Genomic DNA, 27334 nt, shown 5'->3' on the forward strand with positions numbered 1-27334 from the left:
AATAAAAGTGTTTATTCTTGCATGCTATGAATTCAAAATTAAACTATTTTTATTTATACATTATGTCTCTGTGTATAAGTAAGTGACTAAATTTTTGTATTAATTTTGCGCTATAAAAAAGAAATCAAATAGGAGAAAAATTCAATACTCATAAGTTATATTTAAAACCCTAAGTAGCTGTTCTGTTTGATTATGCAATCAATGCTTGTATTAAAAAGGTGACAATTGAATTTTATTCTGAACATTAATAAGTTATAGGATTACTGTATATGTGAGATCCAGCTAATATATGCAGTTATTGGAGCTAATGAATGGAACTAATGAAAAGAAATTTAACACCATTTTCAGTGGTCTCTAGGAATTTCCAAACAGGACTTCCAGCTGATTTGATGGATAACTATGAAAATGGTGCAATACAAAAGATATAAAGATAATGTGATATTAAATCTTAACCACCAAAATAAAGGGAGGCCAATAAGACTTCTGTTTTAAAATGTCCTGCAAGTAATCAGCAGCCATACACCCTTAGTATCCAAGTAAATCTCATTAGCCTCCACAGAGATGAGACAGGAGACAATGAAGAACCATGAGCGTGGCAATCACACAATCAGGTTTGTAGACACTGGCTGGGCCACTGCTGTACTGTGAGCTCCCTAGTAGGTTACTTCTTTAAGCAGCTGTTTCAGAAGTTTACAATAACAACTTCTACCTCATGAACTCAGAGTTAAGAATATGGTATTTGAAGCGTGTCATGGTTGCTTCACATTCACTGTTAAGCAGTGTCCCCCACCCCCGACTTCTATTCTCTTCAGTCAATATGAAACTATAGGAAATGTCTCAGATGTGGATTTTGTTTCCCATTAAAAATTAAAATAAGGGAGTTAGAGAGTTGGCTCCATGGTTTATAGCACTAGCTGCTGTTTCAGAGGACTAAGGTTTCATTCTCAACATCCACAAGGCAGCTCAAACCATTTGTAACTCCTATTCTAGGCAACCAATGCCTCCTTCCTTTTAGCCTCCAAGGCACCAGGCATACCTGAAGTACATATTCATACATGCACAAAAAACACTCACATATTCAAAATATAAGTAAAATGAAAAAAACCTTAAAATAATGTTTATTAGGTTTATATTTAATTCCTGTTAAGGAATTTAATTGCTGAAACTACTCTCAGGCTGTCATTCATTTAATGTGTCTATCGAGTCAAATTCTCATGGTGCACTGAGTCAAACAGATGAAGGGAAAAATGAACAGTTCCAATCTACATGGAATGATACCATGGGAATGAACTAGCAGTATGGATGACTTAGATTTACCCAGTATCAAATTTATTTTAACAAATGTTTACCCTCTTGCTGTACAATTGCTTTCTTTCTTATCTGGAGTTGAGAAATTAGGTTAATTTAAAATTAGACTTATGTAACTCCCCTGTGTGGTCTGTGAATATAAAGCTGAAAAAAGAGACAGGGAGAAAATTAAAGGTGTCAATCAAGAAAGAAATTGACAATTGTAAGGGGGAAGAGGACCTAAATGATCACTGTTAAGACTGAATAAATGAGGTAAAAGAGGAGGAAGTTTCTAGAAATTGAGCATGATAGCAGCTAAAAATGACAGTGAATAGAGCAATGAAAATCAATGAGTCGGTTATGAAGTAAAACCTTAAAAATCCTAAAGCAAAAAATTTGAAGTTATGCAATAGGGAACTGGATACACAAATTTGAGAGGTAGTTTAAAATGCATATATACCAACAAAAACACAAACCATAAGTATCTGGAGTTATTCTGTATTTTGAAATTAGTTTAAAACTCAGTGTATAGTTCTCTAGATCTTGTTAGGCAACCATATTACTGAGGTATTGTGGTTGTACCTTCCTTGTCATTTCTAAGAGACTCTTTCTCACAGATTTCTTGATCCGCTAAATCTTATAGCCATCTACTCTTTCATAAACAGTGTTGTCTGAGACTTGGATGTAAGAGTTGTAAAGTAGAGAAGAATATTAAGTTTGCAATAGGTATCAAAGAAGAAATCAAATTCAGAGGAAAAGAGCTGATACCACAACTTTGATTTGTATGTGAAAGTAATTTTCATAGCAAGGAGAAGTTCTGAGATTTGAGTGACAAGGTTGAAAATGAAACAGTATGTAAGAAATATAGGAAAGGTTAAGAAGCGTCAGAAGACATTAGTTTGAAGATTGATATGTATCTACTCTTGGAGCTACATGGTTGTTTCTTGTTGCCGAACACCCATCTTTCTGGAGCTCTGATTTCTATATTTCTGATTTTTCTTAGTTTATTACTCGTTTCTACTAGCATTTATTTCCTATACCAACAACATGTGGATGTATTCCCTTAACCTCCACCACAATCTCCAGTTATTTTGACACTGCCCCTCAACTGTGCCACTGGTGCCAATTAAAAGTCCTGGATTGCATCACAATGAAAAACCAATAATCAGTGCTAGTCTGCCCACAACACTCTCTCTCTCTCTCTCTCTCTCTCTCTCTCTCTCTCTCTCTCTCTCTCTCTCTCTCTCTCTCTCTCTCTTTCTCTCTCTCTTTCTGACACTTGACATGAAGCCTAGGGACTTGCACCTCTTCCTGCTGAATGCTAAAATTACAGTCACGTGGTACCATGCTGAGCCTTCTGATCTTACCAACTTTTTTCCAAGAGGAACTTCAAAATAATTTGTTTTCTATTTAATTATTTTAAAGTGAGAAAAACAATTGCCTGCATCCAGTATTTTCTCAGAGTCTAGGTGAATGGTTTGCTATGTGCCACATTTACCTTTGGAAGGGAATTGGAAATTTCATGAATCAATGGTGACATGCATCGTATTTTAGAGTTTTGAAATCACATTGGTCATTTCCATCTTTATTTTGTTTTTTATTCTTTCCTAGTGTATTACATCTTGACTGCATCTTTCCCTTCCTCCCCACCCCAGCATCCCACAACTTTAACTCTCCCTTCCATCTCCCCTCAGAAACGAGAAGGCAACCCCAACCAAACATGGCATAACGTGCTACAATAATATCAGGCGCATACCATCAAATCAAGACTGGACAAGGCAACCCAGTAGAAAGAAATAGGTCCCATAAGCAGGCAAGAGTCAGAAACTGCCTCTGCTCCCACTGTTAGAATTTTAACTAAACACTTTTAAATTCTACTTTATCACTGTCTGCCTTTTCTTAAGTATTCCTCAGTCAAATATTAAGACCTGCAGGAATAATGAACAGAACACCAATGAAAACCAGCCCAAACACAGAACTCTCTTTTGCTACCCATAGAACAGTAGTGGCCTGAGGCTGCTGAGCTGTGTGGAGAAGCACAGTTAAGTCTGAGTGACAGATCTGGAGGCCTCTGACTTTCCACATCACAGTCATATCATGGTTAGTTGTTCCAGACCCATTTCATTTCAAGGCCTCAAGAAGGACAAATGGAAGAGAGGGCAGGTTCATCTATCTCATGTGTCCCTTTTATGTGAAGTGCAAAATCTTTCCCAGAAAAGCCCAGCAGATTCCTGCTCATGACTCAGTGCCTCTGAACTGACAGCCAAAAGCGGCACAGGCAATAAAAGAGTTTGCTTTTGTAGTCCTATAGTAAGAAGAAAGTGCTGGAGAGTGGGTTTGGGATTTCCAACCCATAGTGTTTCCTAATTATATATGCAGATGACCCAATGTTTTCTAACCCATTTCTGAGCCATAACTCCTTTTCTTTCTTCCCTTCTTACCCCTTTACCTCTCTCCCTCCTCACATTTGACAAACACTGAAAACAGTTCATAAGAAACTAATAAGAAAGAAATGCATGTTCTCACAAGTGATAACTTCTTAGTTTAGATTATGATAAGAAATAGGTACCTAAGCCTGATTGTGCATACTTAGAAATCCATCATTGTAGAGGTTGATGTAGGAGAATTGAAAGTCCCAAGTTAGTGTGAGTGGCTGAGGAGCCAGCCTTCTCAAAACCAGACAGACAAACAAAACATTCAAATGAACAAAACTGAAGAGTTAAAAGCTCCTTGGGAATTATTTTCTTTCCAAAATTCTTTGTAGGTTTGTTAATAAAGCCAGAACCAAAGACCCCTTCACAATACCCAGTGTCTATTTCTTTCTCATGCCACCCAGAGGTCAACCTTCTGTCCAGGAAGAGATTAGGGTCCTATGATTCAAGATGGGACTCATTGACATTCATAACCTGATGCTTTGGTGTGCCCAGCCGAAGGAGGAAGATAAAGGGTGTCAGTAGTATAATTTCTACGATGCCTTGCCCTTAACATTACTTCCTCATGTGATCTATTGATTAACAGTCTGCATTCTCTGGGACATGAAGTTTAGCTGTGTCCTGTGAAGGACTATTTGCTTTGCTACTCTGGACTCAGTGCTCTCACATACTGATGACGTGAGACATTCCTTTTGAGATGAAGAATAGAAAGAATGTGCACTAGTAATTTTCATAATTAAGGCTGACAAGAGGGCAAAAGGACTTGTTGTGCAAGACTGAAGACCCGAGCTTTATTTCTAGAACTCACATAAAGACTGACCTCCTACCTCTGCATATGTACCATGGCATGTACACCTATTCTCACATTGTACAATACTTTCACTAATAAATAAGAAGAAAATGTTAAATAATTATACTAATCATTTACTTTTCATATTATATGATAGTGCATTAATTATATTTTATATCAATATACTAATGAGTAATTGATATAAATATATCATATGTTGTTAGAGTGTATTATACAGCTTTATAATATGAAAATTATATTTTAGTGTAATAAGCTGTGAAATGCACTTATCAGTAAAACTTATTTTTTCTACTCAGCAAATTAAATGATAGTAATATTTACTGTATAACCCTGCTTTAGGAAGAATTAAGAGAAATGACATTTTAAAAATGTTTAATTCTTAGCATATGGTTGGTACTCAATAAATATTTATAAGTTTCAACATGCAAAAAATAGTAAAACATATATTGGAATACACAGCTTCATTGGAAAAGGAAATGATGGACAAATGAGACTTCTATATAAAAATGAAAGAGATTTTGTAACTGGTAAATGGACATTTCTGTATCAGAAAGCCCATGCAAGCAGACTAATAGACATATAGACAGATTGTTAGGAGAGGAAGAGACTGTACTTAAGTTTCAACAGTTAAATAACAGACTAATATACCATTTAATAATTTGATTCTTGGAAATCTCAGTGTAAACTCCTCATGTTGTCTGTCCCCAACCAAATGCACCACACAAAACACCTGGTTGCTGGCAGATAGTGTATGCCCTATCATTACTCATCGAAGGTAGATGAAAAAATGAGTTGCTTTAGTCTCTCATCTCTTTTACACATTAGAGTAATGTATATATGTGGGTGTTAACATATTTATTCTCTTTTTGTCTACGAAAACTACATGCAGATGGTGGATTAAAAGAAAAAAATCTGCAAAACACCTCTTTATCATGTATCAGTTTTTATTTTTGTATGTGAATTATGTGCCAGGCCCAACCATAAGGACTTTCAATTAATAACAAATATTAATAGCAATTATAGCCCAATTAATGCTAATAATGTTGAATTAATTACCAGCTATGAATGGTGATATGTACCTGTAGTCCTAGCCACCATTTGAGAACCTGAAGCAGAAGAATCACTTGAATTCAGCAACTTTGGGCCAGCCTGGGCAAAGTAAGAAGACCCCATTTCTTCAAACCTACACAGAGTGATGGGAGGGACAGGGAGAGAGATAGGGATTGAGAGTAGGAGCAGAGAAGGAGGAAGGGATGGAGAGAAAATTGAGAGACTGGCGAGATGGTTCACTGAATAGTAACACTAGTAGAGTAAGCTGAGGATCTGAGTTCAAATACTCAAGGCCAATGTACAAAAGCAGGGCCTGACCACTGGTGCTCCTGTCACTCAATCACTTCGAGGAGGAGGAGACAGAAATATCTCTAGGACTTCCTGGCCAGCCATCCTAGCTGGAAAAAAAATGACAAGCCCAGGTTAGGTTAACATCATTGTCTCCTGAAAATAAGGTGCAGTTGAGAGTAGGACACATGGCCAATGCACATGCATATGGATATGTACAATAAACAAACATGTGTGCACACAATTGATTCTGAACACTGGATGATTAAAGGGAACTAATAAATATCTAATTGGTAAAATCAGTTGGTAAAAAGTCAAAGATAACAAAGCAACACCTACATATGAATGGTCACCAGAACCGTTCATTTATCCACAGCATAAATTCCAATTTTTCTAAAAGTTTTATCGTCTGTAAGGGCACAAATAAATGATTGCTTAAGCCTTAAACAGAAACTTTAGCTTTAATGGTTGAAGTCTACTCCCAGGAACTGTTATAGTACAATATCAATAACATTTACGTGGGACATCAAGATTTGCAGTCAGTTTGAATGCATTAAAAATAAACTAAGTCACCAATAATGCATTGATGTCACATTAAGAAAAAAATCAAAGCATTTCCCCTTGTTTCATTTAATCAGGAGAGAGCCCAGATTTGAATTCTCTACTTGCTCTCTCTGTGTCTTCTGTCATGTTAGATGAGTTTGAAGCTGTGCCTATCTGAAGGCTGTCTTGTGAATGTGTACCTGTGTTTGTGTCTGTCTGGTGGAATGTGTTGGTCCCTAAGAAAGGACTTTGCTCTCTCTTCCAATGGACAGCACAGCAAGCATCACATGGGTGAAGGAATGTGGCAATTTGCAGAAATCTTTAACAGCATTTTACAAAGGATTAAGTCACTGACTCTAGCTCATTCCAGCTCACCCAGATAACAAATAGTAATACAAAATACCATTCTTTATACAGAGTTTTCTATAGTTTGTTTACATTTATGATGATATTCACTTTATAAGTATACTTTCAGTCTTCATTTGTTATTTTCAGCAAATTATTATAACAAATGTATAAACATATATATTAAACATTGATCAGTAGCATGGAAGAACACATAACTTGAGTTTAAATCTATGTATTAGTTTAGAGTGTAAATGTCGGCTATGTTTAAAATCCAAAGCAAGTAAGGTCGGTTGTTATATTTGTCTCTTAAAGGCATGTTAACCATCAGGGAAAATACATAGTAGGGTAGCACTCTTAAGTCTTAAGCAACTTCAAAGTATATTATTAATTATGACTTTGAGGTACAACAAAAGCTCCTGTCTCCTAAAATATGATACATTTTTTCTCATAATGTATTATAGGGGTATATATTACATATTATGAATTAGAATGATGTGTGTGTACACTTTTTGTAGCCCAGTCTGACCTGACTAACATTCATGATATGATCCTCCTGCTTTAGCTTCTTAAGCTTTGAGGTTATGACCATGTGCTTACCTGCCTGAGGACATATAGAACTCTTATAAACAAAAATTAACCTCTTATACAAAGATTTAATATCATGATTTTATTATTAAGCCATCTTTATAAGAAACTGTAAGTTGGAGCTCACTTCAGAGGATCTTACTATCAGCACATAAAATAATTTTGTCACTGTATTCTCTATAGTAAAGTGGCAAATATTCATGTCTTTTACTCATCAGTAAATATTTTATGGTACATTATGATAATAAAATTCCAACAAGGAAAATCTAATACAGCATTGTGTGCCAGGATGACTTTATTAAAGAATATGAGATGAAGCCAATTCTAGAAACATGAGCAGATATTATCCAGGTAAGACCTTCGTTGTCAGGGCTGGATCTTTGATATGGACTATTCTCAGAACTGTAAAGTATTAATGGGTTTTTGAAGAAGCAAATGTTTCAGTATAATCTAATTCAAGAACATGAGGGAAAAAAGTAAGACAGTGTATGAGGGTGACAGAGTGAGAAGCATCCTCTTCCAAGACATACAAACTCCATGGAGACCCATACAAAACACTACAGGACTTTGGATATTTAAAAAGACAGATCTATTATTACTCTTGACAGAAACTTCCTACCTGCATGAGTGAAAATGGACTAGAATGAAATGAGAGTAGGCAACATGAAGGATTATAACATTATCTTTGCAAAAATATAAAGACTATCATTGTGATGCATTTCAGTGTGTTTTTTATCTTTTGAGAAATCATTGTATCTTAGTTCCCTCAATTATAATAAGAAATGTGTTTTAAATAATCATTAGAGATTGTTTCTACTCAGAATTCCTGAAGTATCATATAGACTTGATTCTATCAAAAGAATCCAAGGACAAGAAAATTGAAAATGTGTGTTTCTGTATATATGTGGATATGTAAATGTGTATATGCATGTTTTAGATAATAAAAAATGCTATTACTGCCCAGAAAATAATGGATAACAGAACATTAATCTTTGTTTTAGTAAGGAAAGAAGTAAAATTTAAACTGAATACACCATTAACACTGGTGTTTGGACTGGAAGAGGATTGTTGCACTACATGCAGAAAAGTATCCATACTCTTTAATCCTCCCATTTGAAATCCAGAAATTATTAAGTCAAAATAAATGGGTGAGAATCAGCTCCCATGAATCTAAAATCATAGAGCTATTTCTAAGCAATCTCTATCAGGTGTTTTATTTAAGACTTGATTAAGTGGACCATACAAGATAAAAATAATTTATTCCCAGTGGAAGAGTTTTATAGACTCCAGATGTTGTTTTAAGATTATAGATCTGGGAAAAGCCAGCCTCATAGATGTCAATCAGGATATTGCAGCCATTCCTATCAAAGGCATTAGGGAGAGCTAATTTTCTGATATCAAGCCTCATTTACCTGCTAATTCCAGGACCACCTGAAGGAGAAGTTATATGCAGAGGGTTTTCTTCAGATGATGTAAATTATATAGTTAGTTATCTAAGACTTACGGTTGTCCCTCTACCATTGCATTTTTCTTATCTCTTGAATAATCGAGGAAGACTGCTTTGTCTTTGTATGATGAAAAATAAAATGTATACACCCATGTACATACCTATTATAATTTATTTGCTACTGAAACAATAAAGAAAGATGGTGGAATTTAAAGAGTTCCTCGGACAGAAAAACAATGAAAAATAAAACACAGACGTCATCCATGTCATTTTCTCTCCCCATTTCTTTCTTTCAGGTGAATTATTAAAGGAAATAAGTTTAGTGCAGTCACCTTCAAAATTAGTTGAGTTAGAAAATGTTTATGTACCTACAAATAGTCTACCTATGGGAAGGTAGTAACCAAAGGTGAGAACCTTCAAATCATCTATAAGAAATCTCCTTCATTCTTTTGTCAGTTTTTAGAAGTTATTTTATCTATCTATCTATCTATCTATCTATCTATCTATCTATCTACATATCTAGTTATTTATTATGTGTGGGAGCATTTTTCCTACATGTAAGCACCACATGGGTTCCTAGTCAGAAGCAGGAGTTAAAATCTTCTTGAACTGGAGTTCCAGATGTTTAGGGGCTCCTATATCAGTATTGTGCACCAAACCCACATCCTTTGCAAGAACAGCAAGTGTTCCTAACTACTGAACCATCTCTCCAGAACCTGCTTTTCTATTTCTAAGAAAGGGTCATGATTTGCAGGTATGTGACCTCAAGACTGTAACCTTCCTGCCGCAGCAGGAACCGTGGAAGTGCGAAGCCCCATGTGCAGCTTTTAAAACTGGCTGTGATGGGACAAACTTATGAGAGGTCTCTTCAGGCATTACTGTGTAGATTTTAATGTAACATGATCATATTAGTGAATAATTAAAAACAGAAAAAGAAAAGTTGGTTGGGGATTTTATTACTAAAACTGCCACATAAATTGCTTAAAAATGTCTTATGTTTCTTGATTTCACATCAAGCGAGAGTCGTCTCCAGATAGAGTTGCCATTACTATGTAAAAGAAACATTAAAAGTATCTTTTGCATGTATGACAGAATTGTTACAGTTGAATGTCCTCTGTTTTCATCCTTGGGGTTGACCTCTACCTACCAACTCAACAGGCAAAAGCCTTCTCTAGAGATTTTCCTTGCTGCCTTCATTCCATTAATAAGCAGAGTATGTTTTAGAATTTTAATTACATGTCAACAACTACAATGCATGATATTTTATATAAAAACTACCATTTGAAAATATCACAGGAATAACTAGAAGTTTGTTTGGGTCATCATTTGTGTATTGTAACATCTCTAACCTACGAACTCCTCAAAGGCAAGCCTGGGGCCCGGGGCTGTCCTTCATTCTGAAGCTGAATCACAGCTTATGTTTATATTCATACATGCCCTATGGCATGCTTACAGGGGAAACTGAAATATTTTTCCCCAGACCTAACTCATATGTTACTTGCCTGACTTTAGGGCAGCAGTTTTCAGCCTGTGAGTCACAACCTCTTCAGGGGTCTAAAGACCATCAGAAAACATTACTAACAGTATCAATATTACAGGTGAAAAGAAACAACAAAATAATTTTATGGTGGGGGTCACTACAACATGAGGAATAGTATTAAAGGGTCATGCATGAGGAAGGATGAGAATTACTGCTATGTGTGAAATCCTTGCCCTTCATGAAAGCGTTTGCAGCTCTGTGTAAGATTATCATCCTGCAGTTAATGGGAGCATGATGGGAAACATATCACTGGTTTCCTTTTGCTCTACCTTACAATTACTTCGACACCTATTTTAACTCTTGAGTTTGGGAAACTTACATCAGTGGAGTGCCAATGAGTGACTCTACAAACCTCACAGGCTGCAATTCGTGCTTTACACAAAGTGATTTGTCTTTAAATATCTGTGAACAGATATCTGTGTGTTATCAACAAAAGTGTTGGTCAGGCAAATTGATGGACTACAATGTCGCATAAAGAACAGAATTTAAATATAAGCATTTTATGGCGAACTAATTACCATGGTTAGTTACCCTAAAAATCAGAATACTGCAGTACAGGGTGCTCCGTTAGGTCATTAAAAATTAAATGAACTAAATTAAGCATGAAAAATTACCTTAAGCTATTTTCGCACTGAAGATATCTCAAACAAATCAAACAAGCTCATTTTTAATAAGATCTTTGTCATACAGTCCTAAGATTAGGCAAGAATATGATGTCACTAAATCCATTATATTTTCCTGGTTTTGTACACATGAGATTAATTAATGAAAGAAGCTAAGTGGACATACAGCCATTGGTAGAGTGCTTGTCTTGAATGCATGTGTCCTAAGATTATATACCTAGCATGGAAGAAGGATGGGCAGATCATTAAGGTGTGGAGTGTAAGTGACAGAAATTGTGAGACACAAGGTTCCAGCTGAAAATTATAGTACGCTTCAGAGCCTCTGGATTAATTCGCTTTTCCTGTTTCCCAAGTCCTTGGTTCTTACTCTCCAAACAGCATTTATTTTTGCCTTATTTCTTCAAAATAGACACATTAAATTTCATTAAATTGTGCTAGAAAGATGTCCCTCTTCTTCTTTCCATCCATTTTCATTTTCAGATTTGCCAGACTCATCGTACGCTGGGAATTGAATCCAGGATCTCATATTACCTAAATGCTTTATCACTGAGATAATTCAATCTCAGTGTTTGCTTTTTAACAATAGAACTAAAAAGATGGCGATTTCTGGAGAATGATGCATTCTATAGGTGGGACTAGAAAAATAACAGCTACTTCTTTTTTTATCATTTTTTTTTATTAATATTTTTTTTATTTTCCATTTTAAATTTAGATAAGAAACAAGGTTGCTTCACAAGTCAGTACGAGGTCCCTCTCCCTTTCCCTCCCCTCCTCCCGTGCCCTCCCCCCATCCCCCCCCCCCGTTATCCCCTCATTCCCCCAGGGAGGGTGAGGCCCTCCATGGGGGTGTCCATAGTCTGTCATTGGTTCAGGTGCTTGCTACAGTGCTTTAGAGTTCCCAGAAAACACATTTGTGACGTTTTATCATGGCTCGGATGAGAAAACTGATTCTGCAAAATCACTTGCCCTGCCCACTTAAGTGGATAATGAAGGTTGTTGTTGTAGTCTACATATGGAGGATATCAAAGCTATCTTTTCAACAGCTGGCATGGAAGATCTCTTTCCACTAGACTACTTTTCTCTTCATTCAAGTTAATCCTGCAGTGCAAAGAAGTCTGAGAATTTATGAAAGTGAAGTAAGACTGAGTAATTCTCTTTTCTTATCACCTCTTTCCTTGAGTTTTAGATCAGATGCAGTTTTCAAGGATAAGAAATACATATTAGGAGCTGGAGAGATGGTCATTGGTTAAGAACACTGAGTGCTCTTTCAGAGGACCTGGGTTCAATTCCCAGCAACCCACATGGGCAACTCACAACTGTCTGTAATTCCAGTTCCAGGGGACCTGACACCCATGGCTAAATCTCTAATGAATAAAATAAAAACTTAATAAATTTAAAAGAAAAAAGAAATTCCTTAAAAAAAAGAAATACAGATATTCCAGGTAAGGATCTGATCAATGCCAACATTCAGAGGTTGCTTCTCAGACCCTTAGAAACACAATCTCCATCTCATGCAGAAAGATCTTAATACATGGTTCCTCCACCCCTCCTGGTGTGTATCTCATGCAGCTGCTCCACTAACAATGACTCTGGATGGAGGCCTACTATAATCTGTGCACCTGCATCTCTTTAGTGCTTTATGTGGTGTCTGAAGGAGTTCCTTCTAATTAAAAGGATGTGCAAGCCATTATAGGGCTGGATGAGATCTACATAACACTGGGCAGATTTGCAGCAGGAAGTTCCTGAACACTTCACTGGATCTGAGATGCACAGCACACTCAATGAACTTACATGAGGATTGGCTTTAAAGGGGAAAATAAAGAGAGGAATAAATGGGGAAACCCTCACTTAAGAACTCAGTAAGGCAGGGGTGTACAGATATAGAAACATTGCCTTTTGACTATTGAATAGTGACAAAGAAAAGGATCTAATGCATCTCATGAAGTCAACCCAGACCAACAGGACAAAATTTGTTCATATGTATGTTCCAATTTAAAAAAAATTGGACAATATTATGGATGAGGGACTCCATTCTCAATTCCGAAGCTCTACAGAAAACGCTAGAAGGAAAACCTAGATCCAAGGAAGATAACTACATTCACAAAGACACAGGCAATATATAATACCACCTTACTTTCATTTTTATACTTATCCTTCAACACTAAGCAGAATATAAAGATCAGACGGTAGAAACAGCCATTACAATTTCATGCAGATTTCAAAGAAAAATACTTTTTTTGAGTTGGGATATTGCTGGATTGGCCTCAAACTTGCAACAGTTCTACTTCCATCTCCCAAGTGCTGGCTTCCTAAGCATGCATCATCATAAGTGATAAAGCATTGTTTTGACTGCAATAAGTCCTTTCATCTTTGTGCATCCCTTTTCTCATGACAAACTCCTTTTTTATTCAAAACTCTCTTACTGGATTTCTTATCTTTAAAATAAAGTTCTCTGGGACAGGCAAGTCACAGAGCAATGCTCACTTTATCAGGGACTGTTGTCTCCTCTGCAATTACATTGCTTAAGTACCATCAATCAATACATCTGGGACAAAGGGAACTGTGAAATCAATTTAGTGAGTAGAGTAAGTGTTACCTCGTTACTATGCACTTATGCATTAAAATATCTCATTTGAAATCATCAGACGTCAATCTTGGGGTGGCTATTTGGGATATTATTCCAGCTTCCTTCATTCTATTCCAGTTTGCTACTGACCTTCAATATGAGAATTTAGGATTCATCATCGGGCAGCTCTCTTCTGAGATAAAAGATTGTGTGAATTTATTTTCTATAATGCACATTATTTGTAGTTCTATCTTCTATATTACTTACAAGAGCCTAACGTCTAACACAGGCTTGACTAGCAGAGTTCTGCTCAAAGAGAACTTGCACACTGAGTTATTTTGCAATGCAACTTGACTTCTGAAAGCTGAGTCTGTTGTTGCATGAAAAAGATAATGCCTCATCTCTTTAGACTCACTGTTTTCACTTTTATTTTAGTACTAAATAGCTGCTGTTCCCACTGGACTATTTGCACACAAGACTGACAGCCTTACACCCTATACTAGAATAGAGTAGATAACCCTAGGTACTGTTTAGAAAAAAATCTGACTCACATACATTTGGGACGAAGTATGCTTAGAATACAAAGTAATACTAACTCCTGCTCATACATAACCAGATAGTTGAAATAAAATGAAAACAGGAAGATTAAAGACATCTGACAGCCTTGGTAAATTTGTTCCGTATAAATTTGAGAATTTTGAGAATTCCTGGGCTGGGATGATTGATAGATATACTGGGACAATAGGAGACCCTCTTAGAGATCTGATTGCTTGATTTTATGTTGTTTTACTTATTTATTCATTTTGGAAACAAGGTTTCACTGTGTAATATTAACTAACCAGAAACTTGATATTTACCAGGTTGCCTTCCAATTTACAGAGTGTCCTGAGTACCTGAATTGAAAGTGTGGAATACCACATCTAGCCAGATCTTGTTTTCCATTTTTGTTTTGTTTTTTTTTCCAATTTTATTTATTTATTTATTTTTTATTTTATTTTATTTTACAGTTTAAATTTAGATAAGAAACAAGGTTGCTTCACAAGTCAGTTCCAGGTCCCTCTCCCATTCCCCCCCCTCTTCCCGTACCCTCCCCCTAACCCCCCCCCGTTATCCCCACATTCCCCCAGGGAGGGTGAGGCCTTCCATGGATCTGTGTATGATTGTGAATCTTAACAAGTGAGTGAATTTGGAGATCAAATGTTCCAATACTGTAGCAAGAAACCATATTTTGTTCCCATCCTCTATTCCATTCCTACCCCTCTCTAGTAATTCAGTAGATCTCTAAATGTGAACCTCATTGCAAAACCCAATGTCAGAGTTACCTAGCAAATCTGTTATTGTTAATTCATCATATAGCTATATGTCTCCATAAAATGGTATGTTCACAGGCATGTATGCACATATGAATATACATAGAAAATTTCTTACACATTTTAAACAAATTTTTTCATCACATTTTTTTCTTATAAGAGTGTGGTCCTAATTAGGTGTACAGTATTACCTGGACTTTTGAGTCAAGTAAAGAAGGGTTTTCAGAATTCTCAGATTTCACTCTACTGTAAGGTGTCTGATAAGAAAAGATGCTCACACAAACACATCAAGAGTGCCCACAATTAGTCTGGAAGGAACTGAGCAGACTCTGGACACACTCAGTGCAATTTTCATGACAATGGAGATAGATGTATCTCATTCCATGGACTGTGGTCCAGTGATTTCAGTGAGCACTCAGTGGTTGGTTTCACCAATGGACAGAGTCATTCTTCTGTGTAGCAACTAGGATCAGAAGACCACATCTGTAAGTTGGAATTCAGCTGGCTTGGTACAATGGCTGTTTTCCACCTCATTTATGATTTTGACAAACCTTACGAAAACATAGACATACACCTGGTGAATACCAGCCCCAAGTATTAATATACCTGTCTGTATCATATCATGTTCTGCATATATCAGAGAGCTTTTTGGGGTGAAGAAGCATGCTAAATAGCAATAAAGAGTAAATACATTGCAGAACTTTTAAATTTATTGTAACTTAGAGAATTCCAAACCCCTTTAGTTATCTCATTCTATAATTCATTTAATAAATTCTGAAGAGACTGTGCTTTCCCTTCTGAAGATGTCAGCATTAACTCTGTGCTGCATTTGACTCCACTGATCAGAAATATTATTAGTGCTGTGTTAAAGACAACTTAAAACAAACTCATGTGTTGTTTCATTTTTAATTGAGCAATTTAGAACATTTTGAACTACTATTTTACCTAAAAGTCTCCATTTTAAAAGATGCCCTCAAAGAAAATAGCATATAATAAAGCTACATCAAGAACAACCCTCAAAGCATCTTCTTCATAATCCAACATCTGGGGTTTTCAGATGACCCTGTCCTTTGTAACCACTTTCTGTAAACCGTGGTCAACTGAACCGTGTTCACTGACATTAACATCTTTGTAGGTGGATAGGGAGTCCTTGGGCAATGTCTTCTTTGAGCTGTTTGCAGATAGATTTCTAAAGACAGCATAAAATTTTCCTTCTCTGAGCCCTGGAGGAAAGGGAATTGTTTGCAACGATTCATTTTCTTCACACAATTACTTCAGGATTCATGTGCCAAGGTGGTGACATCATAATGGCACTGGCTGCAAGTCCATCTGTAGGACATATATGTCCTGAGATTTTCCTCATTGCAAATGCTGAATTAAACACAATGACTCCTAGGTTTTGATCTCACTGCCAAGACTGAGTGGTTGGATGACAAACCTGTGATCTTTAGGAAAACGAAAGATGTCATAGCATTGTGGAAGCCATGAAGCTCCTTGAGTCCGGAAGTGGCAAAGCCAGCAAGAGGATGGTCTGGACAGTTCTGATACTTTTGACTTGTGTGGAGCTTAACTACTAGCACATTCCTTCTGTAGATCAGGGGAGCTCCCATTTCTCATCTGCTTGAAGTATCTTGATGCTTATTGAATCTCAAGTCTAGCCATATTTCAATGCTTATGAGTGTGAGTAAGAACAATCAAATAAAAAAATCCAATATGAGATGAGAGGATACCCATTGACAGATGATGATTTTATTTGTTAATTCTTTGCTTACTGTTCAAAAAAACATTTCCACTTATTGTATAAAACAAGAAGACTGGATATTTGCATAAGAATATATAAATAGGGGGAAAGAATGGAGGCCATCTTTAGGAGTTACCCTGTGAACATAATCTGAGCCATTCAGTCCCATCTGATTCCAGTGACTAGAACTGAATGATGTAGACCGAGTAATCCATGAAAGAATGTTGTTTTATTTTACTTGTGGTTCTAAAGGTTGATAAGTCCAAGAGCAAACCCTGGGATTCTTGGGAATGTCCTTTATGAAGCCATCATACCATAGCAGAGGACATCACTTGGGAATCAGAGCACAGATGAAACTGTGGGGTTGTTTACTTTCCTTGTACTCAAGAATGCCCTGTGATGGGACATAGTGACTTCAGCTTATATTAACTACTACCCAAAGGCCCCACCTCCGAATGTTATTTACATATGAATTTCAGGGTGAAGAGGCTCAACAGCTATAGCATCAACTACTATGACATGCTTCCTCATCTTAACTGGAGTGTTTCAGAGGGAGAGCCCGGTGTTGTCAAATTTGCGGTTTGGAAAATTCACTGGAAAAAGGCAGACTGGAAGAATTTGCATTGTTTGAGAAATAAATTATTAGAATTATTCGAGGATGGCTAGAAAGCAAGGTACTGTGTTTCTGTACACACTGTAATGTCAGAATGCATATTCAATAATCATCTATGGTCAATCTGAGTAAAAATGTGTCAAAATTTGTGAATTTTTATTTTAAAAATTGTATAAAAGAGGTAAGCGCACTTTGGGTTCTTCTCTTCCTCCTTTTTTTGTTTGCATCTCAAGACAACTACTCTTATTTGTAAAATAATGGAAACAGCTGAGGGAAAGATCCCTGATAGATGGCTCTGTTTTATGCTTTGTTTTAAGATGCTGCCATCTAGCGACATTTTGTAAAATCACACTGTGGCCATCTCACTCAAGTTTGCATCTTGCTGCAGTACCTACTTTAATAATTTATGTTTTCTGCCATCCATATAAAAGAATTGTACATTCAGTAAGATGTACTGTGGGATCCTGGGGTGGTTCTCTGATACGATGCCATATCTGTGGCCACAGGGCATTAATAACGGGATCCAGCAGGTGAACTCGGTAACTTCTTAAATAATTCACACTGAAATAAAGTGCAGACTTTTGTATTCCCTGAGTTTTCTAAGAAGGTTGAATCCGATTCTAAAAATGTGTAAAGAGATGAGTTTGACAAATTCTTTCATTATGAAATTGCTTCTCTAATTAGAAACATGGTGAGTAGAAAGATGACGTCAATTTCCACATCTTTGTTGTTTTTCACATGGAATCTCAGTCATTTGTGTATCTCACAATACACAGTAACTAACTAATGTGCCTGTCTAGTAAGCCTGGTCATGAATCTATGAGACTAGATCCTGATGATCTCCAAGTCTTCTTGGTGTGGGTTAACTGTATTGCTTCCCAGTCTCTCTCAAAAGATGCACTATCATAAAAAATGTCTTGCTTATATGCTATACAGTCCTCAATTTGGATGTAAGATTAATTGTACAAATCCATCTCTCTACCTTAGAAGGAAGCAACAAAATCAATTAAGTATTATGGATAAGGTTTTCCTTTTGTGAAATGATGGATGCAGTCAAGTTAAAACAAGTTTTGTTTTGTGAACTGAATTTCCAGGGAAAAAAAGCCACACCTGTGTTAAGAATTCTACAAAGCTGAATAGATTAGTGACTGATTAGAATATGTGTGATTGTGGAGAGCTCCGATGTGTTAGGTTTGGGGCACAATTATGTTAGACTATCTTTAGTCTCCTTAATAGTTATTCACAGTTCACCTCTGTGCGTGGCCTACCATCCTTGTGACTGTCAGGTAGAATAATTTGGGAACATGCTAACAAAACTAATTGCTTTCCTCAGCCCATAAACTTAGAATGTCATCTGAGAGCACCGGGGCCCATTACAGAGACTTCTCCATTTTGCTATAACAACCTGATATTTCTTTTTTTAAAACATTTTTATTACTTTAATTTTAAATAGCTTGCTTCACATGTTAATCCCAGTTCCTTCTCCCTCCCCTCCTCTCGTACCCCCCCCACCAAACCTCCAGCCTCCCACCATATCCCCACTTCCTTCCACATAGGGGATATCCAGAGTCTGTCATTTCACTCAGGGCAGGGTCCAGGCACTCCCCTAAGAGTCCAGGCTGAGAGAGCATCCCTCTTTGTGTTATGGACACGCGAAGTCCATTTGTATGCCAGGGATAAACACTGATCTACTGCCCAGGTCTCCTTACTGACTCTCACACTCAGGGTGTCTGGATCAGTCCCGTGTTGGCCTCCCAGCTGTCAGTCTGGGGTCCAAGAGCTCTCCTTTGTACAGATCAGCTGTCTCTGCTGGTTTCGCCAGCCCATTCTTTGCCAATTTGCTCATTGCTCCTCTCTCTCTGTCACTGGGTTCTATGGGTTCAGTTCAGTGTTTAACTGTGGGTGTTTGCCTCTGTTTCCATCAGTCACTGGATGAAGGTTCTAGGATGGCAATATAGGATAGACCTCAAGTTCATTACCAGGAATGGGCATTTAAGGTGGTCTCTCCACTATTGCCAGATATTTCTATGGACGTACATGAGAAGGGACATGATTTATGACTTTGTTTTGTTCTGTTACTGTACTTCATGAAACTTCTGCCACAATGGACATGATATATGAAGTAAACTGAATCTGTCTTCTTGAACATTATCATGCACATTTGGATCTCGAATAAAAATGTCTCTTATTCCCTCTTTGGAAAGAGATGTTTTTGTATCCACAGATATGGGCACACAACCCCAAGGATTATCCACCTCACTGCAGGAGTAACATGCATCTGTGTCGGTTACTAGCATGAGCCTCTCATACCCAATTGCCTAGTTGTGGTGATATATTATTTATGATTTATTAAAACTTGCCTGATGATTCAGAAAGCAGAGCCAGCATCAAGCTATAGATATCAGGCAGTGGTGATCCCAGTAGTTATAGAAACTAGACAGTGGTAGCACAAACCTTTATTCCCAGGACTCAGGAGAAAAAACAGATGAGCTGTGAGTGTAAGAACACCCTGGGCTACTGGAAAGTGAATCAGAGCTCATGCCTTTAATCCCAGGATTTGATAGGTATAAAAGATAGAGGCATTCAGTCTGAGAATTAGTATCTAGATACATTTAGGACAGCATAGCAGTCTTAGTGAATAACAGAGAAATTGTTGAGAGTAAGGTATTGAAGTCACCTCTACTATTGTGCTGGAGGTTACTACGTGACTTTGTCTCCAATAGTAGTTATTTCATGAAATTAGCTGTATCTATGTCCAGGGCATATATGTTTAAACAATGATGGTCCCTTGATTGATTGTTCCATTAATCACTATGATGTTCTTGTCTTTCTCTTTTCTCATTAGTTTTGGTTCCAATTATATTTTGTCAGACATTATGGCAATGATACCTGCTTGTTTGTAGATGCATTTGCTTGAAATAGTATTTTTTATTCTTTCATTTTAAGGTGATGAGGTATGTTTTTTTGAGGCACCAAATAAATGATCCCTGCTTTTTGATTCAGATTGGGCATTGAGACAATTAATATTCAGGGTTATTGAAAGTTGTGTATTGATTCCTGACAATCTGCTGGTTTTGTAGTGTTGTTTTTATTTTATTTTCCTCATTCTCTCATGGTTTATTCCTATCTATAGCCTCACGGGTCAATTTGTATTTATCTTAAGTCTTAAGATCCCTTTAAGTATTTTCTGTAGAGCTGGGCTCAATGGCCATACTTTATTTCGCCTATTTTTAATCATAGAAGTTCTTATTTTCCCTTAAAATATGATCTGTAGCTTATATTGACAGTAATTATATTCCAGAACTTAAACTACATCATACCAAGACTTTATAATTTTTTAATTTCCAGTTGGATAATCTACTGTTATTCTGATGGGCTTTAATATGTGACTTGGTGTTTCTCTCTTGCTGCTTTCAATATACTTTTTTGGTTCTCTTTAAATAATGTTCTAATGAGAAGACTATGAAAGGAAGTACTTTTCTGCCCTAAATGCTTTATCTATCTTCACTGGCATCTCTTTTAATTCTGATAAATTTTCTATCATGGTTATTTTGAAAGTGTTTTCTATGCCTTTAGAATAAGTTTCTTCTCCTCCTCCTATGCCTATAACTCTTTTCAGAGGGCCTCAAATATCTAGAATTCTCTGTATTAACTTACTGTTTTATCTCTGTCCTTGGATTCTTCCAGTCCTTCACTTTGTCTTCAAGTTCAGTATTCTTTCCTCTCCTTGGCCAATTCTATTGCTGAGACATTTTTGTTTTGGAGAATGGTGTTTAAAGACAGGGTTTCCTGAGTGGCTTTGGAGGCTGTCCCGAACTCGCTCTTGTAGACCAGGCTGGTCTGGAACTCTTAGAGGCCGGCTTCTGCCTCCTGAGTGCTGGGATTAAAGGCGTGCGCCACCGCCACCAGGTTTGATGAGGCATTTTGTTTTTGTTTTTGTTTTTCAAGACAGGGTTTCTCTGTGTTGTTTTGGAGCCTGTCCTGGAACTGGCTCTGTAGACCAGGATGGCCTTCAACTCACAGAGATCTGCCTGCCTCTGCCTCCCGAGTGCTGGACGAGACATTTTTAAAGTTTCATTTTATTTACTGTTTTATTTTACTTACTGTGGTATTTATATCCAGCATTTCAGGTTATTTCTCCTTCAATTTTTTTTGTATGTGGAATTCTCTCATATTATCTATCACCTTCCTTATTTCATTTGGCTATTTGTGTCTCTGAACATGTCTATAATCATTATTTTGAGTTCTCTGTCTAGGATTTAATCTAATTCCCTTTTACTAGATGCTATTGCTGCAGGAGCAATAATATTTGAAGGATTTAGGTTGTCTTGTTTTTTTATGTTTCTTCCTGTAGTGAATTGGGAATTGTGTATTTGGTATTACTTCTTCTCTTGACTTAGTGTTTTTTTAATCATCTATGTTCTTTTATTTAAAGGATTTGTAGTGTTCAGGTGTGACATAGATGAGGAAATGTAGAATGTGTATTTCAGAAAATAATTCTTCATATAAGTAGCTCCAGGTGCTTGGTATAAACTCTGTATAAATCCCTCTGTAGTACATTACCTATGTAGGAGAATGATCAGAGCTGTTTGGTATTATCACTATGTAATTTTTATACTGGCAAAGGCTTCAAAAACTGTGGAAAGGTAAACAATCAAGGATAACATGATGTATACTAAAATTTTAGTTGATATGATTAGAAAGGGGGGTTAAGGTAATTAAGGAAAAGGGTTAAAATATTAGATCAACTTTGAAGAAAATAAATTAAAGTAGGGAAACTTGAAGGATAGTAAAAAATCTAGTGAATTTAGAGATTGTTACATTGATGGAAGGTTATAATTAGGCAGTAAAAGGAGGGATAAGGATGATAAAAAGGAGAAAAGACATGAGGAATGAGAGAGTATATGAGATATGACAGAATAGACTAAATTAGACTAGATTGGAGTGAAATGACTTAGAGTAAACTGTATGGAGCAAAATAAACAAAAGTCTAAAACCAGCTGAGCAGCCAGCAAACAAAGAAAGACCATCATGACATATATGTGCACGAGTGGAGGGTAAATGATGGCATCTACATGCTAAAAAGAATGCTTGTGGGTTGATTGCTAGCACAGATGCTTTGTGTTGAAAGGTAAAGATCTCAGATCCTTTGTTTCTAGTAGGTGCTTCTTGTCCAAACAGGGCAGGAGCCATTGGCTCTGAAGCCTGGATGTTCTGGGGACTCTCTGAGTCTTCTGGTGCCAGGGACCTGCTTTTACCCTGTTGTAATTTTCACAAGAAGAATGTAAGCAAACTCCTTCTATTTCCCACAAATAAACTGTTGACTGAGTGCAACAAAGGCATCCCAGTTTGGCAATGCTGCCACCGATTCTCCTACTGGATCTGAAGTTTCATCTCTGTCCCCATTTTTGCATATAGGTGCAAATGTCAACGCACTGAAGAAGGATGTAGTGGCAGTTTTATGAAGATGGCTTTGATCTAGAAGGGTACCAAAAGGATTTGGGGAGTTGTGGGTCAAATGTATTGAGAGGGAACTATTACTTTTCAACAATATTACAATATTACAAGAGATTTGAGATAATTGTCCTTACTGCTTCTAATCATTAAACCAATTGAAACCTTGTTGTGTTCTTCTCTAGGGTTGTTTTGTTGGATTTGATCTAGCACATGCAGTTGGGAATGTTGAACTCCACTTACATGACTGGGGAGTTGACTTCGCTTGCTGGTGTTCCTACAAGGTTAATGTCTGGAATCCTTTTATTTCACATTGATTTTAATATACTCAAAAAACCTTGGTCCATGATGTACATTCTATTTCTGTCAGTCTTGGATTTTCTAAAGTCATATAATAGAATAACATGAAAATAATTTAGTTCTATTATTCCTACAACTGTAGAAAATTTATTCATTAAATTTCTAGGATACTAAGACAATAAATTAAGTGTAGAGAAAAGATTCCACACTTAGAGCTTAATTCTTACTGATTAAGGCCTTTTGATTTTGACGATATGAAAACTAAGTTACATTATCTCTCCATATAAAAGTGAAATTCTTAGACTGTGAGTATTTGACACAGAGCATTTGAACAAAGGCTTTGAAGTCAGTGAACATTTAGTTTATCTGCTAGCTACTAACTAGTGATACCAGCCATCTCAGGAACACCTCTGGAGGTTTTTAGACTATCATGTTCTGAAGGAAGGAATTGAACACAGAAGAGCCACTGAATCAGGGCTGTGTGCTGAAGGTAACTTTCTAGGCAGGAAGTATGCAAGAGCAAAAAGAGCTTAGTAGTTCAAAAGGTCCTACTCCATGGGGATGGCAGCTTTGGAGTCCTTTTTTCCCAGCATTCCATGCATGTTTTATCTGTTAAATGTAATTCTACATACAACTTTGTGCATCACAAGCATGTATTTGCCCATCTTATGCCCCCCCAGGGGTGTTTGTTAGCATATTGATGAATCACAGATCACTTTCCGACAACAGCCTCTTGCATCTGTCTGCATCTGCTCTGTTGCTAGGATTCCTTGGCATCCAGGAGAGGATCAGGCTAGCTAAATTTTCAGTATATGCAAGGCTCTCCAGAGCCTCACTCTCCCCTGCTCGCCTGATGCAATAATATGAAAAATAATATGGCCACATATTTTCAACTTAGTAATACTTTTTGTTTGTTTTTCTTTTAACAGTAAGACCTGATATTCTGTCTCAGAGCCCAAACTCAAATAATCACACATTTTGAACTGGTCAGAAGTTTTGGGCTTATTTAAAGCAAGTAAAAATGAAAACACTATTTATATTTTTCTCATGTATTCAAGTAAACCTATAAATTTTCACTTCCTTTCCAGTATTTAAATTCAGGAGCTGGAGGTCTGGCTGGTGCCTTCGTCCATGAGAAACATGCTCATACGATCAAGCCTGCGTGAGTAGCATCCAAGCTTTTATTCTGCTTTGAACAAATTGGTGTGCATTCCTAGGATGTTAAACACTTCTAAAATTGCTCACGAACAGGAGCTGGAGTAGATTATAATTATTTTACCACTCCATTAACAGTGCCGTGCCTTATCAGAAATAAATGCTTTCCAGAGACTTCAATTGGTTGAATGAGAAGTTTAATCAAAAAAAGGAATCTTCGGTGCAAAGTGAGTTCTTGCAATCATGTAGAGCCAATGGTTTAAGGCAAAAGCCCTCTTGAAATTTATATTTTTTTAATGTGCTGCTTCAGCTTTCCAATTGCTATAAATAAATCTGTCTCTCCATACAAACAAGCCACAATGTTATGACCATGACATGAAAGTTACCAATTGTTTTGAGTTCCCCAATGCCAAGGTGCCAGATGAGCCACTGGAATCAGGACTTTCACCAAGTCTCAATTGCTTTGCCCTCTAAGCTGGTCAAATCATTTTTAGAGTAAGGACAGCAGAGTGAGTGCTCATCCTCCTCTGGGGAATAGGAGAGGGAGCAAGAGGAAACGTGGAGGAAGAAAGGAAGTGATCACTGCTGGGCAGAACTTGAAGAGCAGCTTCAGTCAGTACATGAAAAAATTGTCTGTCCTGTCCCAGAGCCCAATATCTAAGCCCAAGCTGAAGAGAGAAAAATGAAAAATGGAAGGACCAGAAGGCAGAAAACATCAAAGCCGGGGTTGGGATTGATGAAGATTATGAGAGGTCTCAGCTACCTTGACAATTTACCCCAAGAAATCTAAGAAAGCAAGTGACAGTGGGAGTGGCAATGCTGCTCCTCTACTCCACCCTGGCTTTGGACCTTCAGAAAGAAGTAGCAACAAGATGCCCAAGGAGGCCACAGAGACAGCCCATCTGGCTTACCCATTGACTAAGATTCAGAGGGGCAAGAAAAAAGCAGACCCAACAGCTACAGTGAGAAAATGCAGTTGAGCATGGATATCAATATTACCTTCAAAGAATCTGGGTTGAACCACACCCATCGCTGAAGCTAAGGAACCCTCTTTATGCCACTCAAATCCAGAAGCAATTGGGATTGTTTTGGAAACTTACAAGCTGTGCGCACTTAGCTTGAGCGCTGTTTTATCCTAGCCATGAAAGAAACTTTGTGAGCCTGATACCATTAAACACAAGGGAAGGGATGAGTGTACCAATTAACTACGAAAATGTCAAATGGTCATACACACACACACCCCCCACACACATACAGATACACACACACACACACACACACACACACTTGTAAGAATAATTAATGAAAAACAAAGTCATAGATTTGAAAGAGAGCAAGGGAGGATTTGGAATGAGAAGAAAGGGAAAAATAGTGTATTATAATCTCAAAGTATATAAAAGAAACAGCTTTAAAAAATACTTCCACAATCCAGTTGTAGAGAGGGGGGAGTGATGAGCAAAGGGGTCAAGACCATGCTGGGGAAACCCACAGAAACATCTCACCTGATCAAGTGGGAGCTCACAGACTCCAGACTGACAGCTGGAGAACCAGTATAGGACTGAACCAAGCCTCCTGAACATGGGTGTCAGTTAGGAGGCCTGGGTAGTCTATGGGACCTCTGACAGTGGAACCAGTATTTATCAGTTTATGAATGGACTTTGGGAGCCCATTCTCCATGGAGGGATATTCTCTCAGCCTAGATACTCAGGGGAGAGTCTAGACCCTCCCTCAGATGATGTGACAGACTTTGATGATCCCCCATGGAAAGTCTCACCCTTCCTGTGGAGTGAATGGGGAGTGGGATAGGAAGGTCAGTGGGAGACATGGGAGGGAGAGGGAACTGGAATTGATATGTAAAATAATATCATTTCTAAATTTAAAAAAATATCTCCACAAATGAGAAAGGGAGGGAGGGAGGGAGGGAGGGAGGAAGGAAGGAAGGAAGGAAGGAAGGAAGGAAGGAAGGAAGGAAGGAAGGAAGGAAGGAAAGAAACCTTTGCAAATGGCCAAGGAAGAGCTAGCTTTGGGGAAGTGGGAACTACTGATGCAGGTAAGATGTCAGTGGACAACCCAACTCCCAACTCACCAAAAAGCCTCTCAAGACGGTGAGTGTGAAACAATGTCACTGTGTATCAAGTCCCAGTGTCTCTGCAATTCCAGCCCCAGATTTAGCTCCTCATCCTCATCTTCATCTCCTTGTGATATCATTGATTTTGTCTCAATCAGACTAAGAGACAGCTGGGGCAGGAAGTGGCAAGCCCCTTAACCACCCTGCCCCAACATTTAACTCCTTGTGATGCTTATTCTCACGCTTAGTCAAAGGACATCTGACTCTGTAAGGAAGAAGAATACAGGGATGTTCATTAAAGCAGGGACATGACCAAAATAAGACTGAATTCTCCAGGCCTACTGGCAGTAACCTCTTAGATGTGGAATAGATAGGGCAAAGGTAGGGGTAGGGAATGATCAAGGTCTAGCACAAGACTTCCAGAAACCTAATCTGCCCTGTTTATTCCTAAGGATCCTGTTTTGAGGTTTTGGGGGGCTCTTTGTTGTTGTTTTGTTTTTTGCTTTAATTTATTATACTGAGAAAGACTGGTAGTGGGTAACACCGTGGTCCTACCTTCAGCCTCCACGGGTGTGAGAAGGGGCAGGATTTCTTGTTGGCCTTTTCCTACTCTATTCCCTTTGTCCTTTCACCTCATTTGGAGCCTGGAAATTTGGTCATATCTTCTTCATTTAGATCCCATAACTGTTTTTCCTTTGTCTCTTGATTCTAACTTGTAAACAAGGAAAATATTGTTGGAAAAATTATATATTAGAAAATTTCTTATTCCTTGTCAAAATAATGATGACCAGACTGTGCCTAATAGAGGCCCAAGTGTGTTGTTATTCAAACTGAATCGACCTCTAATGCTGACAACCTCACAGGAGACCATGTAAGGAGTATCTTCTCTCATGAAAGACTTTACAGTCCTTGAAACATAAAGGACCTGAACATTGAACAACGGGCTGATATTGCAAGGCAATACTTGCAAGCTTTATATAGCTCTCTTCATGTTTTACACTAAGTGTAAACAAAAATGCAATATGCCAACACATTTGTGCATTTTTACTTGATGAGGGAACTCATTGTGTGCCCTTCATTATTATCTACTGTGGAAATAAACAAATAAAGTCCTGCATCTTATTTGTGTTTGCCCTGCATCTTATTTGTGTTGGATGAGCATCAGGAATGCCA

General features: G+C 37.5%; 1 protein-coding gene across 1 annotated transcript in view; it reads left to right on the forward strand.

The window, feature by feature from the left end:
* Positions 1 to 27334, forward strand: part of Kynu (kynureninase) — a 140561-nt gene that overhangs the window by 58298 nt on the left and 54929 nt on the right. Inside the window, exons 9-10 of the mRNA XM_005069024.4 lie at positions 22824 to 22922; positions 24027 to 24100. Coding sequence (XP_005069081.1) covers positions 22824 to 22922; positions 24027 to 24100 — 173 coding nt within the window. The remainder of the gene's footprint in view (positions 1 to 22823; positions 22923 to 24026; positions 24101 to 27334) is intronic.

This window comes from Mesocricetus auratus, unplaced genomic scaffold (assembly GCF_017639785.1).
Source record: "Mesocricetus auratus isolate SY011 unplaced genomic scaffold, BCM_Maur_2.0 Super-Scaffold_100004, whole genome shotgun sequence".
NCBI lineage: Eukaryota > Metazoa > Chordata > Mammalia > Rodentia > Cricetidae > Mesocricetus > Mesocricetus auratus.